This window comes from Xiphophorus hellerii, chromosome 1, assembly GCF_003331165.1.
Source record: "Xiphophorus hellerii strain 12219 chromosome 1, Xiphophorus_hellerii-4.1, whole genome shotgun sequence".
Classification (NCBI taxonomy): domain Eukaryota; kingdom Metazoa; phylum Chordata; class Actinopteri; order Cyprinodontiformes; family Poeciliidae; genus Xiphophorus; species Xiphophorus hellerii.
In genome coordinates, this window is record NC_045672.1 from 4267019 (window position 1) to 4285765 (window position 18747).

The 18747-nt window shown below is 38.4% G+C and overlaps 1 protein-coding gene across 5 annotated transcripts in view; it reads right to left on the minus strand.

The window, feature by feature from the left end:
- Window positions 1–544: 544 nt before the first annotated feature.
- Window positions 545–18747, minus strand: part of lamb2 (laminin, beta 2 (laminin S)) — an 87060-nt gene continuing 68857 nt past the window's right edge. For 4 of the 5 annotated variants that reach the window (XM_032568986.1, XM_032568976.1, XM_032568967.1 and 1 more), the window contains exons 20-36: window positions 17622–17853; window positions 16634–16803; window positions 14973–15008; window positions 13368–13592; window positions 13052–13269; window positions 11964–12060; window positions 10629–10810; window positions 10349–10539; window positions 9367–9551; window positions 9037–9278; window positions 8082–8285; window positions 6057–6201; window positions 5751–5958; window positions 5513–5654; window positions 4103–4279; window positions 3487–3646; window positions 545–3371 (exon numbers count right to left, since the gene is read on the minus strand). In XM_032568986.1, the coding sequence (XP_032424877.1) occupies window positions 3235–3371; window positions 3487–3646; window positions 4103–4279; window positions 5513–5654; window positions 5751–5958; window positions 6057–6201; window positions 8082–8285; window positions 9037–9278; window positions 9367–9551; window positions 10349–10539; window positions 10629–10810; window positions 11964–12060; window positions 13052–13269; window positions 13368–13592; window positions 14973–15008; window positions 16634–16803; window positions 17622–17853 (2951 nt within the window). In that variant the 3' untranslated portion in view covers window positions 545–3234. The remainder of the gene's footprint in view (window positions 3372–3486; window positions 3647–4102; window positions 4280–5512; window positions 5655–5750; window positions 5959–6056; window positions 6202–8081; window positions 8286–9036; window positions 9279–9366; window positions 9552–10348; window positions 10540–10628; window positions 10811–11963; window positions 12061–13051; window positions 13270–13367; window positions 13593–14972; window positions 15009–16633; window positions 16804–17621; window positions 17854–18747) is intronic. The other variant, XM_032568996.1, reaches the window with a different exon arrangement.

Below are 18747 nucleotides of genomic sequence, written 5' to 3' on the forward strand. Positions count from 1 at the left end.
GCTATGCATGGAACTTCTCTGTACAGAAGTAAAGAAATATGTTCTTATCTAACTGTTAGCAAACTGACAGACCTGTCCAGAATAGGAGTCGGCTCATACAAATATAGTCACATGAACAGGCAAGCTGACTCAAGACTAGTTACATTTGGACATGAACTAATTTTAGAAAATAGCTTTGTCCCTTTTGCAGCTGGCCAATGAGGCCAACATTATCCTTCGTTTATTAAAATAATGCAGTTTTGTGGCGAGTTAAAGTTTGCTTTAATGACTTTGCTTTAATCCCAGATACCTTCAGGTAAAGCTATTCAAAATGTTTATACATCTCCTCTTCTTTGCTGTTAATATGAGCTTGCATGCTGACTGTCATTTCATCCTGCTGTCTGGTCCGTCCTTACCTTTCTAACACACATTTAAGAAAAAGCTAACTCAGCTTTTCAGATGGGATGCTGCTGGCTGGAGGACTAGGAGAGGAACACATGCATGTTAGACCAGCAAAAACAACCACCATGGAAGAATACTTATACAGACAAAAAAAAATCTGAAATGACATCATATTCATCTTTATTCAGAAAACTGTAAAACTTAAAGTACCTTTGGTGTTTCCATTGCCAATGACCAGTCATTGTTACTGAAATATGTAAAAAAAAAAGAAAAGAAAGAATTTTGCACTAGTCACATTTTGCAAAACTCAAACTCACATGCACAATGCCAATATATATACTGTATGTCCACAATACTGACAGCATAAGGCACTATTAAAACCAGTATTTCACTACTTTCACTTCAGTATCAGAGATCAGTAACTGCAGGTCTAGCTTGTTCCGTCACAAAATACAGTATGTGAGAAACATTCAGTGTCTAATGGGGTTGGCTTTTTTTTTCTTTTTAAATTCCAGGCTATTTTAAAAACAGCTTCAACCTTTATGCTTAAGGGTCACATGCTCCATTATACTATGTAAATGTTCTATCTAATGTTACATTTGCAAACATTTTTAAACAATGTCAGGTTGATGTTGACCATATTTCATCCATCCATTGCTTAGCGACAGGCGAGTCCACCCTGAACAGGTCACCTGTCCATCGCAGGAAAACACAGAAACACACAAGACAAACAACCATACACACACGCACGCACACACACCTAAGGACAATATATAGAGACCATATAAGTCAACAGTCATGTTTTTGCAGAGTGGGGGAAGCTGTAGAGAACTTACAAATGAACAGGCAGATCGTGCAAAAAGACACCAGGCTGGGATTTGAACCCAGGACCTTTTTGGTGCAAGGCAACAGTGCTAGCAACTACTCTACTCTGCAGCCTGTTGACCACATTTTTCACTCTGTACACTTCAGACTTCCAGCACAAGTTTGACTTCTGTCATCTACAGAAATACTCAGATGACTCTGCAGTTGTTGGGAGTATCAGAGATAGACGAGAAGCTGAGTAGAGATGTGTTGGACCGCTTTGTGACCAGGTGTGGGAACAATCATCTCATCTTAAATGCAAACAAAACAGAGATGATTGTTGATTTCATGAGGAACAAGATCAGGTCAAACCCTATTTCCATCATGGAAGAAGAAGTGGAGGTAGTTGAGGAATATAAATACCTCAGTGTTCACCTTGACAACAGACTGGACTGGAGACGCAACAGTAAAGCCGTCTATACAAACAGACAGAGCAGACTGGACTTCTTGAGGACGCCAACACCCTTCAAGGTTTGCAGCATGATGCTGCAGATCTTCTATAAGTCTGTTGTTGAGAGCGGAATCTTTTCTCCCACCAACTGTTGGGGCAGCAGCATCAGAGCCAGGGACCTAAAAAGGCTCCACAGCCTGATGAAGCCTGGTTCTGTTCTGGGGACGACTGTGGAACCTCTGGAGATTATTATGCAAAGAAGGATTCTTCATAGGATCAAGAAAATTATGAATAACTCTGACCATCCTCTTCACAATACTGTCTTGGCAAGGCAGAACATCTTCAGTCAGAGGCTTTTTCAGATTCAGTGCAGTACAGACTGCTGCAGAAGATCTTTCCTGCCAACAGCCATCACCATCTTCAATAACTCTTAGAATAATCTAAATTAATGAGTTACAACATTTAATTTCCCTTTGGGATTAATAAAGTATTTCTGAAATGAATGGAATTGAATACTTGTCGTTTTAAATCTGTTTTCATTTAAATTTATCCTGTGTGTTTTTATTCTGTTTGTGTTGGTGTGTTGCCAACAATGTTTTATATAAATGACCACCACTAGGTCTATAAACAGTTTTGACTGCACTGTCTTTTTTTTAGGTTCACTGTCACCAGTGAATAATCCCATCTATTCATCTCAAACGTAGTGTGTTGTGCAGAATTTTTTGCATTATTTGAATTTTAATCATGATGAAAATAAAATCTTACTTTCTGCAGCAGGAACATGGTGCTGAGCTCAGCTCAGAATACACTTCCAACTTCAGCTCAACCTCAAACTGAAAAAATGTATTACAAATTTAACTTGTACTTCCAGTACAATTATTTAGTGAGAAAATAATGCCATGTGAAGAAAAAAAATCTTTGACAAGTAGCACGATTATGGGTACCCAGTCTCTCATAAATAGCCCACATGGTTTCTGGAGGATTGTGCCCTTGGACGTTAATGGAAAATGAATTTTGGATCTGGTGCTCCACTTCTGTGTTGGTTTGGCCAAATATCGTAGATCATTATCCTTCTGGAAGTCTTGATGTCAAACTGTTTTCAGTGTATTGGAGGAGTTGACCTGAATTTTATTTAAGATTTTTTAGCCATTTCAATGGGTCTTATGGTGTAATGCACCTATGGAGCAGAAGCAGGTCCACAGCATCATAGCCGTTTGCAACCAAATTGTTATGGTGATTGAAAGATACCACTCTTAGTTCTATAGTGAACTCTGGAATAATACATATTGGTTTTGAAAACTTAAATGCAAACATTCAAAGTAGTGTTCCAAATTCAAAGCAACAGTAATAACCACAAACTAAATGCGAGTAAAATATGTGCTCATTGACAAACTAACATACTTAGTCGTTACTATGTTGTTTTTTTTAACTGTAAGAATTAGCTATTTCCATTTGAATGGAAAACATTGAGTTCACCACATGGACACTGGCTTGCAGAGTGATTTATTTTCCCTTGAAAGCCTAGCACCATGTCTCTATGTATCTAAAGTAAATTAACAGTAGTGGACGTCTTTCCTTGCGGTTTTGGAGGGGCTCGTTTACTGGCACGTGTTGTAGATCTGGATCTGTTTGTTTATGTCGTTGAGGATGCTCCTCATCTTGTCCTCCAACCCGTCCAGCTGCCGGACTTTCCCCTCCAGCTTCCTCTGGTTCTCCTCATAGTTTTTCTCCAGCTCTGCACCAACCATAAAGAAGAAAAACAATTTTAGCCTTAAAATGTCACTTTTATTCAACTATATGCTCCATTTTCTTTTTGAAACACAGGCAAATCTTCTACAGCTAAGTAGCACCTGCTAGTTTCTGTAGCTTATTCTGAGCATCGTTGAGGAGCTCCTTGGCTTCCTCTCGGAGACTCTCTGCCTTCTTCTTGGCGTCCCGCACGACCTTGGCCTTGGTGTCCACTCGTTGTTGCACCTCATTGAATTTGTCTGTCAGCTGGCCGTCTAGAATCTGTGCATAATGTGGTTTGTTTAATAGAATACAATAGAACAGAATATACTTTATTGATCCCCAAGGGGACAGTGGTTATTTGTTGGCAAGCTACTGCATCCAAGGTGTTAAATATCGGTAAGTACAATATTTACCCATATTTACCAATATATGGCTAGACTGAAGGAACTGAATGGGGGAGTTACGGTGAAGGAAGCTTTTAAGCTCGGAAACTGCAGCTCAGAGAAAGAGCTGCGTCTCAAAGGTGGCGCTAAGTCCAACCCGGTGTTTTGCCCAGCTGAATAGTTTCCATGTTAGATTAAATGATTTCTCAAACATCCATGAAAGAATCAGGGCAACACTCCAAGTATGTCTTTGATGAGGGAATGACATAACATGATATGAAGCTCAAAAGGGTTGATTTTACGTAAATTTGCCCCTTTAGACGATACTAGGAGTGTGCAGTCAGACACAGACCTGCTTGGCTTCATTTGCCTTGTCCCGAGCCATGGTGGCCGTCTCTTCAGCTCGGGCTGCCGCCATGCTGTTTCTGGCTCGCTTGGTCTTCAGCACATTGATCTCCTGTTCAAGTGTGCCGAGGCGAAGCATTGCATCATCCAGGTTCTTCTCACTGTTGGAGGTTTCTGTCTCAATCTGTGTAGAATAAGAGTTTGCAAATGATAATTTAATCACACACAATTTGCCTCTAAGGGAACTCACCTGGCTGAGTTATTGTTGACATACTGAGCACATTGTTTTCTTTTAAAAACACTGAAAATAACTGGTGACCACCAGGGGGCAGCAAACACCAAAAAGTAACTATTGTATATAGAAATATAAAGATATACTTTTACACTTAAATTTAAAAACTTGAAGTGCTGATCCATGTGTAAAAAGCATTAAAAAAATAAAATAAAATACACACACATATATATATATACATATATATATACATACATATATATATACATATATATACAGTATATACTGTATATATATATATATATATATATATATATATATATATATATATATATATATATATATATATATATACATACATATATATATATATATTTATTAAAGTAGCATTATTTCAGGATAAAAATTAAGAAATAGTCAACCTTTAATTAGTTAAGAAATGTTAGAAATACTCCCCACCCACCCAAGTAGAATCATTGGTACTAGTAAGAATCACTTACTTCAAAATACATTTTCAGTTGAATACCATTCAAAGAAGAACTTCATGTTATCATGTTAGGCTTTGCAAATAATTAACATGAATCAATCATATTTTCTCCAAATACCAATAATTTACATAATAAGATCAATTTAAATAAATTTTGGTTGGCAACTGAATCAATGAAGATGGATAACAGTGGAAAAAACTGATTTCCTGAAATGTGAAGTTGGGTCTCCACCATTAGCACTTTTAGAAATGTAGACGCATTTCTAAATGTAGGCACATTTAGAAATGTACTAAATTTTTAAATTAGCAGGGTTTTAATGCTGTCAATCAACAGCATTAAGGCCTTCCTCCTGGCTCTGATTGGTTGTTTTGACTGGCCAGTGCATTTCTTCAGACAGAGTTGGTAGCACTTGGAGGATATGAAGGACATCTATCTTTTCACAGATTTTCTGTCTCATACGGTCACGACATGGTGTCACTTTTAGCAAATATTTAAAAAGAGATTTTTTAAATAGAAGTTACATACCCCAGCTTTAAGTCTTTTTTTTTTTAAAACATCTCTTCATCTAGTGTTCAAATAAATGCTGAGCAGCACTGCTGAACATTTTGTTCTATAAAATTAATATGAGATTCATATTAAAAATCCTCCATGTTTGTCATTTCTTCTGCATTTCAAACAGAACCAAGACGATGCTGACCTCAGCCAGTCGATTCTCAGTGTCTCTGATGTCTGCCCTGGCACTCGCTATGGCTTTCTCAGCTGAAGTCTGGGCTGTCTTAGCATCCACCAAGGCCTGCTTCACCGTCTCCGCTGTGTTTTTCAATCCCTCAGCACGATGCCTTCAAAGGAAACAAGGAACAAATGTCAGTAAATTAGCTCATTTATTTAAAAAAAAAACTTCCCCCAAAAAACCAATCTGACTCCGTTATGACTACCTTGCCCTCTTGGCGTCCAGCAGCAGTTTCTCTGCCTTTTGAACGTCATCCTGCGTCTGCTGCAGGATGGCGTCCACGTTGGACAGGCTGCGGACGCGGTCCTTGATCTCGTCAGCGAGTTGTCTGATCTGTAGCGGTGAAGCGGGGATGGAGAGCTGCAGCACGTGGTTCGCCACCGCCTCGATGCTGTCTGGATCGGCTCCCTCCTCTGTAAAGAGATCAAGGGGAGTCAGGGTTCAGCACAGGAGGCTGCACTAACAGCGACTGCCGTTATTCAACAAGCGTAGACTCTTATCGAAGACTGACGAGTGAGGAAGTCCCTGATCTGTTTGATCAGGTCTCTGAGGTTGTTGTTGGAGTGCTCTACTTTGTTCTTTGTGGCCTTGGCTTTATCCAGAGCAGCTTGGGCTTTACCCTTAGCCTCCTCTGCCTTGGCCTTAGCTTCTTTTACCTGCACAACAGATAGGTAAGTAATTAGCAGCCCGAAAGGCAATAATGAAATTTCACAAATATTACAAGAACAAAAGTTCCTGCTGAAAAAGCAAACTTCAGATTTCCTGAATGAAAAAAAACTTTCCAAAAATATAAACGTGGACATTTTAGGATAAAGTACCTTTCAAAAGTATTAATAATGGTTGAACTATTCTGTCATAGGTGTAGGCATTTTTCATATCATTTATCATGATAAATGTCTTAGTGATAAAAAAAAAATAAATTCTGATTTATTGTCGTCACGATAAATTCCAAACAATGAGATTTAAAACCCTCCAGAACTTCTCAGGATTGTTAGTTTTACTGTTTTCTCAACTGTTTGTGAAATAAAAATATCCAAAATATCAACTAACTTGAAAATACGATTAAATACAGTTACTGTGTGCAGATAGTGATACAAATCACACTTCTTTTTGTGACTGTTGTCTGAAAGAAGCATATTACAAATGGTTATGCTATTCAAGAGCAATATTTATGTTTGTGAGACTACAATTGCTGTGAAATGCAGTCACGACCATACAGTTAGCTAACAAAGGAGTAGTAAATAGTTACTGGCACTTTTATCATTATTACAATATTACAAGACACTCTTGTTCAAAGACAGTATCATGAAGTGCCTAATTTGATTGATTTCATGAAGAATCCTTCCTTAGAATAGTCCCTGGAACAGAACCGGCCTTCTTTATTAAATTTTTGGGCCTTTTTAAATCTCTGGCTCTGATTCAGTACCTGAAGCAAGTTTTTTTTTTTCAATCTTGTGCTGGACATTAGAGAACTCTAGTGAACAAAAACCCTGACTCGTGACAATAATCAAATCATGAGATTTCTGATCTCAACTCATTGACTGAACAGCATTTATCTCATCACTTGTTTTTCTTTTTTTTGCTTTAGCCTTCATGGTGGAGTCACAAGAAGAATTTTGAAATGAAGCCCTTTGAAAACCAGTTTGCAGTTTAGCACTAGCAGCAAATGTGTAGAAAAAGATAAACTTTCATTTATGTCACCAAACACTACAGGTAGTAAACTAACCCTAGACATTGTCCTTACTGCGAAACACGCTGCTGGCAGCTAGATGCTGTGGCGACATAGAGGAGGGACACAGCTACAAACATGGCACTCCAAAAGATTTAGAAGCTGTAGAGAACTTGAGCCTGGCAGAAGTTCACCTTACACCAAAGACTTGCAGGTGTTAATGCTGTGAAAGGAAATTGAATACTAATTTTTCAGATTTTTATTTAACACCAGGAATCATTTTCCCTCCACAACAGGTATGACTACTTTTTCAACGCTCTGTAAATCTTTTTGTGCTGGATTAGGAGTCTGCAACCTGAAAGTGGCTCTTTGGACCTTCCTTACTGGCTCTTGATATTTGGTTAAACAAAAAAGTTCAGAAAAACAAAAGTATTTTAAAATATACATATAAAAAAATGCAGATTTTAGCTGGGAACTTTTTGTGTTTTATTTTGCATGAAATAAATCCTGCATTGAATTTCCACAACAGAAAGACACAGGTATCACCAATATTTATTATTTTTGTTCTCACTCATTATGTTGTAAACTTTGTGTTTTTTATTTACATAATTTTCCACATCCCAGAAAATGCATCCATCCACTTTTTGTAAATTGCTTTTTTAAAAAGTTATTCTTTGTTTTAAAACCCCAAAAACTAAATTAAAAGGGTGGTTCTTTAAAATGACCACAGACAGAAACTTAAGTTATCATCCAACATGTGTGGCTTTAAATCAGTTGTACGTAGCTGAACTGAGAGTGAAATCGGCTGGTTGGTACAGGTTGCAGATCACGTGCTAGCCTCTATGTGTGCTCCATGTGTAGTCTTACCTTGGTGAAGAGTTCCTGCATCTCCCCCATGGCTTTGTTCAGCTCCTTCTCTGCATGTTTGCCTCGCTCCAAAGCATTGTCAGCTGCAGCCACGGCTCCGTTGCAGTTCAGGCCTCCGCAGTGACGGTTCCCTTCGTCGTCACGGCAACCAGCTCCTCCACAGGGGTTCTCCGTGCAGGGAACGTCGTCTAGAGAACCACAAATCTGTCGGCGCAAACAGAGAATATTAGCAGAGCTTCAAAGCTAAAGTAAATACGGAATCAATTTTAACTTTCCTCAAATGTATGTAATATTAAAAGTGATTAAAGGTGTTATATATGCTTGTCATAAGAAAACTTTTTACTGGATGATAAATTGTCCCAGAAATATTGTGATAAACGATAATGTTGTTTTCAGACTATTTTCAACAAATATACTCATAATAATGCAAGTTCGTTATCTCAAAGACCAATTAACTTTAATTTTGGGGGAAAAAAATTAACACTGGAACTGTTAGATATTTTAAATATCCAAAACGAAACAACAACCAAAACATGAAACGGAAATAAAAGCCACAAACAAAAGAAACCATAAATAAAAGGGTTTATCATGTTTCTGTAAACAAAATTGCCCTGAAAAATATAATCATTAGAATGGAAATTATTGAGCTCATTTTAATAAAGTCTATTGTGTCAGGCTTACTGTAATGTAAAATATTCTACAAATTTTCATTTTAGTTAGAATTACTTAGGAATCTAAGAAACCAAATAAAACTATTTTATGTCGGTGCCTTTTCTTTATTTTAATTGAGTAGGAATAAGACGGTGGCTGAGATGTGATAAGATCAGTTGGCAATTGCCGATCACCGAAAAATGAAGGAAATCGGGCCGATTTATCGGTGCATGGGATTAAAAAACATCTTGTGTTGTCAAAAACTTGAAAGCAGTGCTTCAAAGAATTAAGCGATGGACCCAACCTTCTCATTGAGCGTTTTCATGTCCAGACCCTGGGCTCGGGCCTTCAGCTCCCCCAGTGCTCGCTTGTTTGCTGAGTTCTTCCGACTGAAGTCGTCCTTCTTCGAGGCAATGAGGCGCTCGGTGCGGCGGCGAGTGTCTGCCGACTGACTGACCGTGCTAGGCTTGGTGGTGGTTGACTGGTTGGCCCGTCGCTCAGCATCTCGAGACATGTTGTAGGAGCTGCGGATGCTGTCATACGCTCCTGGAGGAAGAAAAAGGATCAATTCAGTTGGGGTACGTGTTAGAAATGGAAAACACAACAGTTTCGTCTGAGCTTGGCTTCATCCCACCTAAGAAGTTAGAGTTTTTCAGAATATCCAGTTGATGTTTTAGCTGCTCAGATGTGAGGTTCAGTTCTCGAGCCTCCCGCTCCAGAGTGTTCAGCTCCTTGCTTGCGTCAGAGTTTCGGTCATGGATGATTGTTAAATCTCCCTCCACGTGGTTTAGGGCTTCGGTTGTCTCACCAATTTGTGCCCTTTGATACACAACAAGGTTGAATAATATAAGAGGAGTTTTTTTATGCTTATAATGATATGTGAGCATTTATGAATGACAGCTTTCTGTATCTTTACATTCATTATTCATACTGTGACAGAGAGGAGAAGGACGTTTTAAGAAACAATGTTCTTCAGTGTATCAATGTGTGCTACAAGCTACACATATGAGCCAGTTCAAAAAAACTGTACAAAAATGAACTGATTGGAAAATACAACGATGTGTTAGGGCCACTGTAGATCGGAAAAAAGAGAGAAGGAATAAATTTCCACAAAAATTACTCAGAAATTGTCTAAAAAAAACAAGGACATTTCTGAGCTCCAAATGTTGAAACATTTTGACTTTGAAAAGTAAAAAAAAAAATCGCAAGAAGAAAAAAAACAAGATTAATCTCAGAAAAAAAACTGAAAATTTTCAGGTTTTTTCTAGAGGATTATTGACTTTTCGGCAGAAATTTACGACATCTTTTTTTCCATCTACAATGGTCGTCGTAATTATTGGATGAGTGCCTTAAAAGCAAAAATTTCTATTGTTGATTAATAATATGCAAGTAATTCTACAATTCATGATGATAATGTCAGGTTTAAGTGTCACTTAATGTAGATGTATATTATTCGGTGTGTGTAGATTTAAATGACTGTATATTAATGTGTATAAGAGGTGTAAAATTGCATGTCAATTGGCATTACTACTTATCTTGTTATTATTTCAGTTTTTATGTTTTATTGTCTGTCAAAAATAAATAAATTAAAATGTATTGGAGTGAAGCAGAAGTACCTGAGATCCTCAATAAGAGCCATCAGAGTAGCCACAGCTGCAGTCGTGGCATTTCTTGCGTTGACGATGGCCTGAGCTTGAGCCAGCTTCGCCTCCAGGTCTTTGAAGGTTTTCTCATAAGGTCCAATAAGCCCAGTGCTTTGAATCTCATTGGCTCGCTCCGCAAGAGTCTTGGTGCGTACTGCCAGGTCCTGATGATAAGAGTGAAAACAACAATTCCTCACATTTAATCAGTATTTGTTTGAGGATCAACTCCCTTGTTTTTCACTCAGAGCTGCACCTGCACTATCCGATCCCAGTCCCCGAAGCACTGGTGACAGGGCTGGCAGTTCGGAAACTGGCCGGCAAAGCCTCTGGCACACTGGTCGCAGCGGACGCCCGACACCCCCTGCTGGCAGACGCAGTGGCCGGTCGCGCGGTTGCACTGAGACGTCTCAATCCCACGCCAGTCACAGTCGCACGCTACAGAGGGAAAACACGAGAGGACTAGGGCTGCTTAATATTAAAGAAATACATAAATGGGCATAATATTGGTCTGTTTTTATCTTTCTGATTTATGTTTCCTACTAGGTCTGTCGCAATAAACAATAAATCAATTAATCACATAAAAAAACAAGCTCAGTAATTTCCATTTGCATAATTGATGGTTTTTCTCCATTTTCTCTCTCTTTCTACCTGAAACTGGATGATAAAAGTCTTCAGTCTGGTGCTTCGGTCTCAACTAGACATTTTTTGAAGGACAATTTGGTTTACTGAGACTTCATAATTCATTTTATTTGTTGCTTTGTTTATTTATTTTGGATATTTTAAATGTCCAAATTTAAATGTCCTGTGTAAAATGTTCATTAGAGTTTAAAGCCTATTGGCGCTTGAGAATGTGTTCTTGCATTATTATACCATTAAAATTATATTACTTGAAAATTGTCTCAAAACAATGATATTATCGCTTATCGTAATAACTTCTGGGACAATTTATTGTCAGGCGAAAATTTGCTATTGTGACAAGCCTTTGTCGTGTGATATACCTTTAGCATTTTTGGCCATGTCAATTATATCTACTGGCTAAATATAGCATTAGCATGAAAAATACAACTTTAGAGCTCTTAAAATGTATTAGCCAACAATTACTGCACTCCAATATGATATTGTCCTCAACAATATGATTATTGCACACACACAGACTGACGATGCAGTTGAGATGTACTGTCAAGTACTAGTGAATGGTAATGGCAAAGATTATTTAGCTTTTTAACACAATGAATAAAAGATGTCGCAATATTGTAATATTTACAGTGCATTCTGCTACAGGATTCTCAAAATCCATAATTAATTAGTTTAATTGTAATGAATTAATTATTGGAAACTAATTTACTAATCAAATACTCATTAATCGGTGCTAAAACATGCAGTTTCAACACCGGCAATAACATTTACGTTTATTTTCTTATTTTAAAAAGTAATTGAATTATTTGTATATTTGTGTTTTTTATGTATTTTTTTAATATTACATAAAATTGGCTTGAGCAGTTGAGAAAAACATCTGCAGAATGTGCTAAAATACCTAGCTGCAGCTCTGACCATGTGTACTAAGATACTGAGTCGTTACATTTCTGACCTCTGCACAGAGTCCGGGGGTCTCCCCAGAAGTTCTCCTCACATTCTGTGCAGGTCTTTCCTCCAAACCCTTCTCGGCATTGACACTGCCCTGTAAACTGTGGGACAGAAAGCAAAAAAAATACAACTATTAGGACTTTAAACTTACTTTAAATTTCCTTCCAGATCAAAGGATCTCCTTTCATCTTTTTTCTTAGCTTCCATAAACTCCTTAATGCTAAAATAATTGTCACTATGCCCATTAATGCCCACAGCTGTAACACTCACAGGCTGCTTCTTGACAAATTCATGTTTTTTTTTTTTTAACTATTTAAAGCAAAGTTGCACCGATTGTCATTTTCTGGCCGATCACTGATATTCAAAAAGCCTGATCTGCTGATTCTAATTGTGGTTGATACCGATGTTTTAGTCTGGAAATTCGCTAAATATATTGAGAAAGGAAACAGTGGGGTGACTATTGTTAACTGAGTATTTCAGACAATGTGCAGCTGGATCCACCAGAGTTCTCACAACATCACAGAGTTCATAAAAAGTTATGTTATTCCAATGTGTTCAATCCATAGTTCATCTGTAATATCACAGACTTCAAAACCCCAAAACACAGAACACATAGCGCTCCCAAGTATAAGGAAATTGTCGCTCCAGTGCCTGACTAAGATGCTGATGACTGAGAGATGAGAAGCGCTAGCGCCTTCACTGAATTATGAATATAGTCTCATGTAACTGTTTACATTCATCACTGCCATTATTTTCAATGATTTATCACATGAACAGCTTATTCACATGTGATAGCGGTTTCATGCTATTTCATGAAAAAACACAATTGTGAAATTGTGTTTTTTCAACCATAGCAGAATACAGACAAAAATTTGCGCACATTTGTAATGGAAATGGCTGATTCCAGTCATTTTCAGTGGTGGATAAGATTGATTTTGTATGCAAGTATCGGCTGTCCAATTTCTCGGTGCTTCCCAAATTTTAAGAGTTTACACCATATTTTTTTTATCCTTTATCTTATATGTGGCAAACATCCAATGTCAAGCAACATGAACTGCCACAGCATAGTGCTTAGCTCCATGCCTAACTTACTTCATTGCAGGAGGATGTGACAGAGTTGTTGGGATCACAGTTGCATGCTTCACAGCCATTCCCACTGGCCAGGTTCCAGTGGTTGGGGGCGCAGTGGTCGCACGACAGACCTACCACATTTGCCAGACACTGACACTGGCCCGTGGCACGCTGGCACACACAGTCTTCACGCTCCATGCACTGGCTGCGCTCCGTGCCCAAAAAGTTGCATATGCACTCTGAACAAGAAAAAAATAAAGAAATAAACAACAGTCTGTCGATAAAACAATCTATTTTTTTTTCTGGATAGATTATGTTTTAGAAAACTGTTACAAACTCCTGCAGTTGCGTCGGGATGCATCTCCAAAGTATCCGCTCCTGCAGATGCCACAGTTGGGGCCCTCTGTGTTGTAAAGGCACTTCCTGCACTCCCCCATCCGCCTGTCGCATGAGTCCATGTCTGACATGTCTATGTTATTGTTGCACTGGCATGGCTGGCAGCGCCCTCCCGGCTGAGAGGGGTTGCCGTAGTAACCTGGGGCGCATTCTTCACACCGGGCGCCTGAGTTGAAACAGGAGGAGGAGGAGGAGCAAACAAATTTCATTGAAAGGTGCACTTAAGGATTTCTCAACTTGATTTTACGGTGGATGGAATGGGAGGGAAGCAGGGATGTTGTTAAACTTGCAGCAGAAATGGGTCATTTTGCTTTAACTGTGTTTTTTTTCCCTAATATTAAATTAAGACTAAATAGTTACAGGCAGCCATTTTCTTCTCAAAAAACAAAAGTCTTAAAAGGATGGAGATAAACATATGTGGAAAGTTGTGTCACCAGTATCAGCTTTATTTACTCATAGCTAAACATAAAATAGTGAGGAGGATGCAGTGTCTTTAAAAAGTATTTGGATCTTTTCCTGTTTAAATGCTTTTACAAATCAAACATTATCAAAAAACTGTGGCTTTTTTTGACCAAAACTTTACACTATTAATGACAAAATAATGACAAATAAAAATGATCATCCTCAAAGTAATAATACCTTCTAAAAGATTGTTTTTTTTAATGTACTTTTAAACTGACAAGCTTCAGCAGATTGCATCTTCTATTCTGTTATTATGGAATGTGATTTTATGTAAAAAAAAAAAAAAAAAAAAAAAAAAAGCTTAAAACCCCATAATCTTGTTTTTGAATTAAAACAGAACAAACGTTTTTCTAGTAATTGCTTTTTTACACAACCATTATGATTTTATCTCAGCTTCTGGTGTATATAGCTACCACTCACAGTAGAATGGTTAAAATTCAGATTTGGAAACATCCTCAGTAAAATCTGATTTGACTATGTGCATGTTAAAGATGACAAAAAACAGATCGGAGCTCAGCCACAAAAGTTGTCATTTTCCGAATCAATTCATTAATTTTAACTTAAGTGTATGACATTGCTATTTTCCTTTATCTAACATTTTAACAGTGAACAACTTAAAGATATAACAAATATCACCACAAAACAAGGACTAAAATGCTTTTTATAGTGACATCATTCAGTCGTGCATCAACTGCTTAACAAGACACTGAACCAGACTGAGGAACAGCCAGTTTTACTTACTGTAGAAAGATTCTGGGTCAGGTCTCTGTTTGATTATTATTAACACTGACCTGGTTAATTTGGTTGTTGAATCATTTAATCTGTGTTTGTTACCTTAGGTGCAAACATCACAACACAGCCAGTGAGAGAAAACACTGAACCATTTTTTGAACCAGGTCTCACATGGAAGTGTGTTGTGGCACAACGGTGCTGCTGGGTTCATGCATGGGTAAGACTGGTGGGACAGTAGGACAGTAGATGCAGGACAGTAGGCTCGGTGGATTAAAACAAAACAAACAAAATATAAAATAAAAAAATAGGAGAGGGTAGCAGGAATGAGAGGGGGCCAACTGTCATTACTCACGCTTAAAAACGGTCGCCCCGGAGCGTTTAACAATCCCTGTGCCAGTAGTACAGGGGAGGAAGGAAATGAAAACCATTACCATTCACTAAAGCCCACACAGAAACACTACTGTTGCTACCTCACTGGAGGTTTTTCCTTCATAAAAAGTGCCTTGAAAATTGCTTGACCCTTATAGATCTGCTCTGGTTCTGCTTTTTTGCGATACTAAAATGTTTCAGATTATCAAGCTAATTTTAACATCAGGCTAAGATGATTACAAAAAGCAGGGGTTAAAGTTAGGGTTAGAAGAATATCCAGCTGTCAGTTTGTGACCTAGATCTCAATTGCGCTGAGCTTATTAGGCAGCAGCACAACCACCTGAAGCAAAGCAGCCAGTTTAATAACTCCAAAAACAAACAAAAAAGTAGATTTTAGAAAAGATGACTTAAAAGAACTACTTAAAGAACTTAAATTTGAAGGCCATGCCAGGCAATTTAATGCAGAAAAACCCTCCAATGTGGCCGAATTAAAAACAATTTGGTAAAGAGGAGTGGGCCAAAATTCCCCACAGCAAAGTAAAAGACTCATTGTGAGACGTTGCACATGTTTGATGGTAGCTAGTAGGACCAATAGTTGGCATGACCCTTTATCACGTCTAAGAAAGTTTTTTTAAAAATCACATAGGATTAGATATATTTGGATAGCTTATTTTTCCTAAGGCGTGAAATAATCAAAAACAAATTTTTTTATTTACTTAAGTTAACTCTGTCTGAGAGAAAAGAAAAATATGATGAGCTGAAAGATTCATTTGTGACAAAAAAAGCAAACACTTTGACAACACAGCACAAATGTATCTATATCAATCTATATCTATATCGATCTATATTTACAGGGGTGCCTACAGGATATTATTGGAGGGTACGCACAAAACTATCATTGCACCTGATCCACACAAACACAGCCACATCCAAAACACGCATGAACCGCACAAACCTAAACCACACTGGTAGGACACATGAACGCAAAGTGCATGGCACGGAAGCCGCAGATCTGATCCACACTTGGCTCAACTGTCATGCACAGTGCGACACACGCACAAACTTATATGCCCACATAGCATTTTGTAATTTAAAAAAAATAAATTATACTAAATAATAAAGACAGGAAAGCAAAGCCTACCGGTGTGAGGAGCAGGATGCTGACTCGGGTGGTTTATCTGAGACTTCCAGAGAAGGATGTGAAGCGACAAAGTTTGCTTCATTTCTACTCTTTGTGACATTTTGACAAGATTTAACTGTTTAACTCTCCCAGTCTAGTGTGACGCTGAGGAAGAGCGCGGAAGATGTCACAGTGTGTCAATGGAGAATCGATGGGGTGTCTCGTCAGCGGACCCATAGCAAATGGGGAAAATAATGAAAAGCAAAATAACTATCATATTTTTTTCCGAGCAAAACCTCAAGGTACGCACAGTGCGTACTGCCGTACAGCTTCAGGCACCCCTGTATATTTATATTAATCGGTAGATAGATCGATCCAGATATGTAACATATAATGCATAGATGCATACATGTACACACATATGTACATAAAATCCTGTTTCATTGCATTAAATTAATTACATCCATTTAATTTCCATCTATCCACACTTTCATCAATGTAACTTTTACTTATTTGATGCTTACCTGTGTAACCTTGGTTACAGTTGCAGATAATTTGTCGATTGCGGCTGTCCTGGTAACAAGATGTGGCAAAGTGGCGTCCACTGTGGGGTCCATCTGGACATGGGCACGGGCGACACTGACCACCAGATGATATACCCAAAACTGGGTTCCCATAATAACCATTGGCACACCTACAGGAATACAAATAAATTTAATATAACTTTTAATGTAAAGTAAAGAAAAAAATCATGGATCATAGGATGTAAGTTTCCTAAAACTACCGTCGAGATCAAAGTTATTGTAATGTTTTGCGGTAAATGGTGGCGAGGCAGACGCAGTGGACCCAGGTTGAAGAGAAGAAAATCATGATTTAATGATAAAGTACAATAATCCAGGCAGCACAGATGAGCGGAAGGCTAATGGCTCAATACTGGTAGCAATTGGTACGACATGACATGCTGACAAGACAACTAGACAAGACAGTAGAATAGACGAGGACCCAACAAAGAACAACAAACACAGATGGATTTAAATACACAGGGAGACAATCAGGGGAAACAAGGAACAGGTGTAACTAATCAAGGGGTGGACAGGACAACACAGAGACTCCACTGAACACTGAAACCTAAATAAACACACAGAAACCTACAGTTATATTCATAGTGAGTTAAACAAATATCATTTAGCTCATAAGGAAACAAAAGAAAATGCTAAAGACATTATATCTGGGTTATTCTGGCAGCATTTAGGAACTGTTCACATAAATAAAAATTTCAAATAAACATTTTGTTTTCTTAAGTGAAAAAATAATTCCTCTGACCTGATTACAGGAGACGCAAGAAACTCATTCAAAGAAAATGAGAAAAGAGTTTAGTCACAACTGAAGTTAGTTCAAATTGATCTCTTGCTCTGTAAGTGGTGCACATAATATCTTACTGCATTGCATAATTCAATGTCTCATTTAACTCATTGCAATAAAGTTATAACCAAATGTATTCTGGAAAGCCACCTGTCACAACTGTCCCCGCCGGTGTTATCCCTGCAGTTGATGCAGACTCCGCTTCTCTGGTCACAGTGGTTGGCATGTCCGTTACAGTGGCAGGGTCGGCAGCTGGGAAAGCCCCAATGACCCGCCTGACACCCGTCGCATCTCTGACCAAACGCCCCGGGACGGCACTGGCACTGCCCGGTGTACTTGTCACAGAGTCGAGTCACCGACCCGTCTAAGCTGCACTCGCATGCTGCCGAGACAAAGCACAGGATGTGGGGCAAGGAGCAGTAGATTGGGTGGGGTTAAAGGAGGAAAGGCTGGGAAGAGCCTTTCCTCTTCCTCTTAAGTAAATATTTTCTTTTAGAAATATTTACTTAGAAACAGTAGAGGGTACCAACTATAAGCCTTTCAACTTCCTAAAGGTGTGTAACATTGAATCTAACATTAAATCCTATGCAAAGATTTCACATATTACATTGCCTTGAAAACGAATTTATACCCATTCAACTTTTCACATTTCACCACGTTTCAACCATAAACTACTACATATTTTATTGAATCTTACCTGAAAGGTGTAACACAGTCTAGCACAGTTATGATATAGAATGAAAATTATATAATTTTTGAGATTAAAGCCTGAAAAGTGTGCAGTGCATTTGGATTTGCCCCCAGCCAGTGACTCATTATTGCTACTTCTACTATTTTTGCTTTGATTACAGCTGTAAACCTTTTTGGGAATGTCTAGACCAGCTTTGTAATATCTACAACTAAAATAAAATATTTCTGCTAATTCTTCCTTGCAAAATATCTCAAGCTGGGCGTGCCGTGGTGGCGTAGGGGATAGCGCGACCCATGTTTGGAGGCCTTGAGTCCTTGACGCGGCCGTCGCGGGTAAGACTCCCGGACCCGACAATATTTGCCGCATGTCTTCCCCCTTTCCTGTCAGCCTACTTTCATATAAGGGACACTAGAGCCCACAAAAGACCCCCTGGAGGGGTAAAAAAATATATATCTCAAGCTGGGTCAAAACAGAAGGAAAACATCTGAACAATAATTTTCATGCCCAGGTGACGCTCTGGTTCTCTCTAACAGGACTTTGTATGACTTTCTTTTAACCGACACTCTTCCATAAAGACCAGAATTG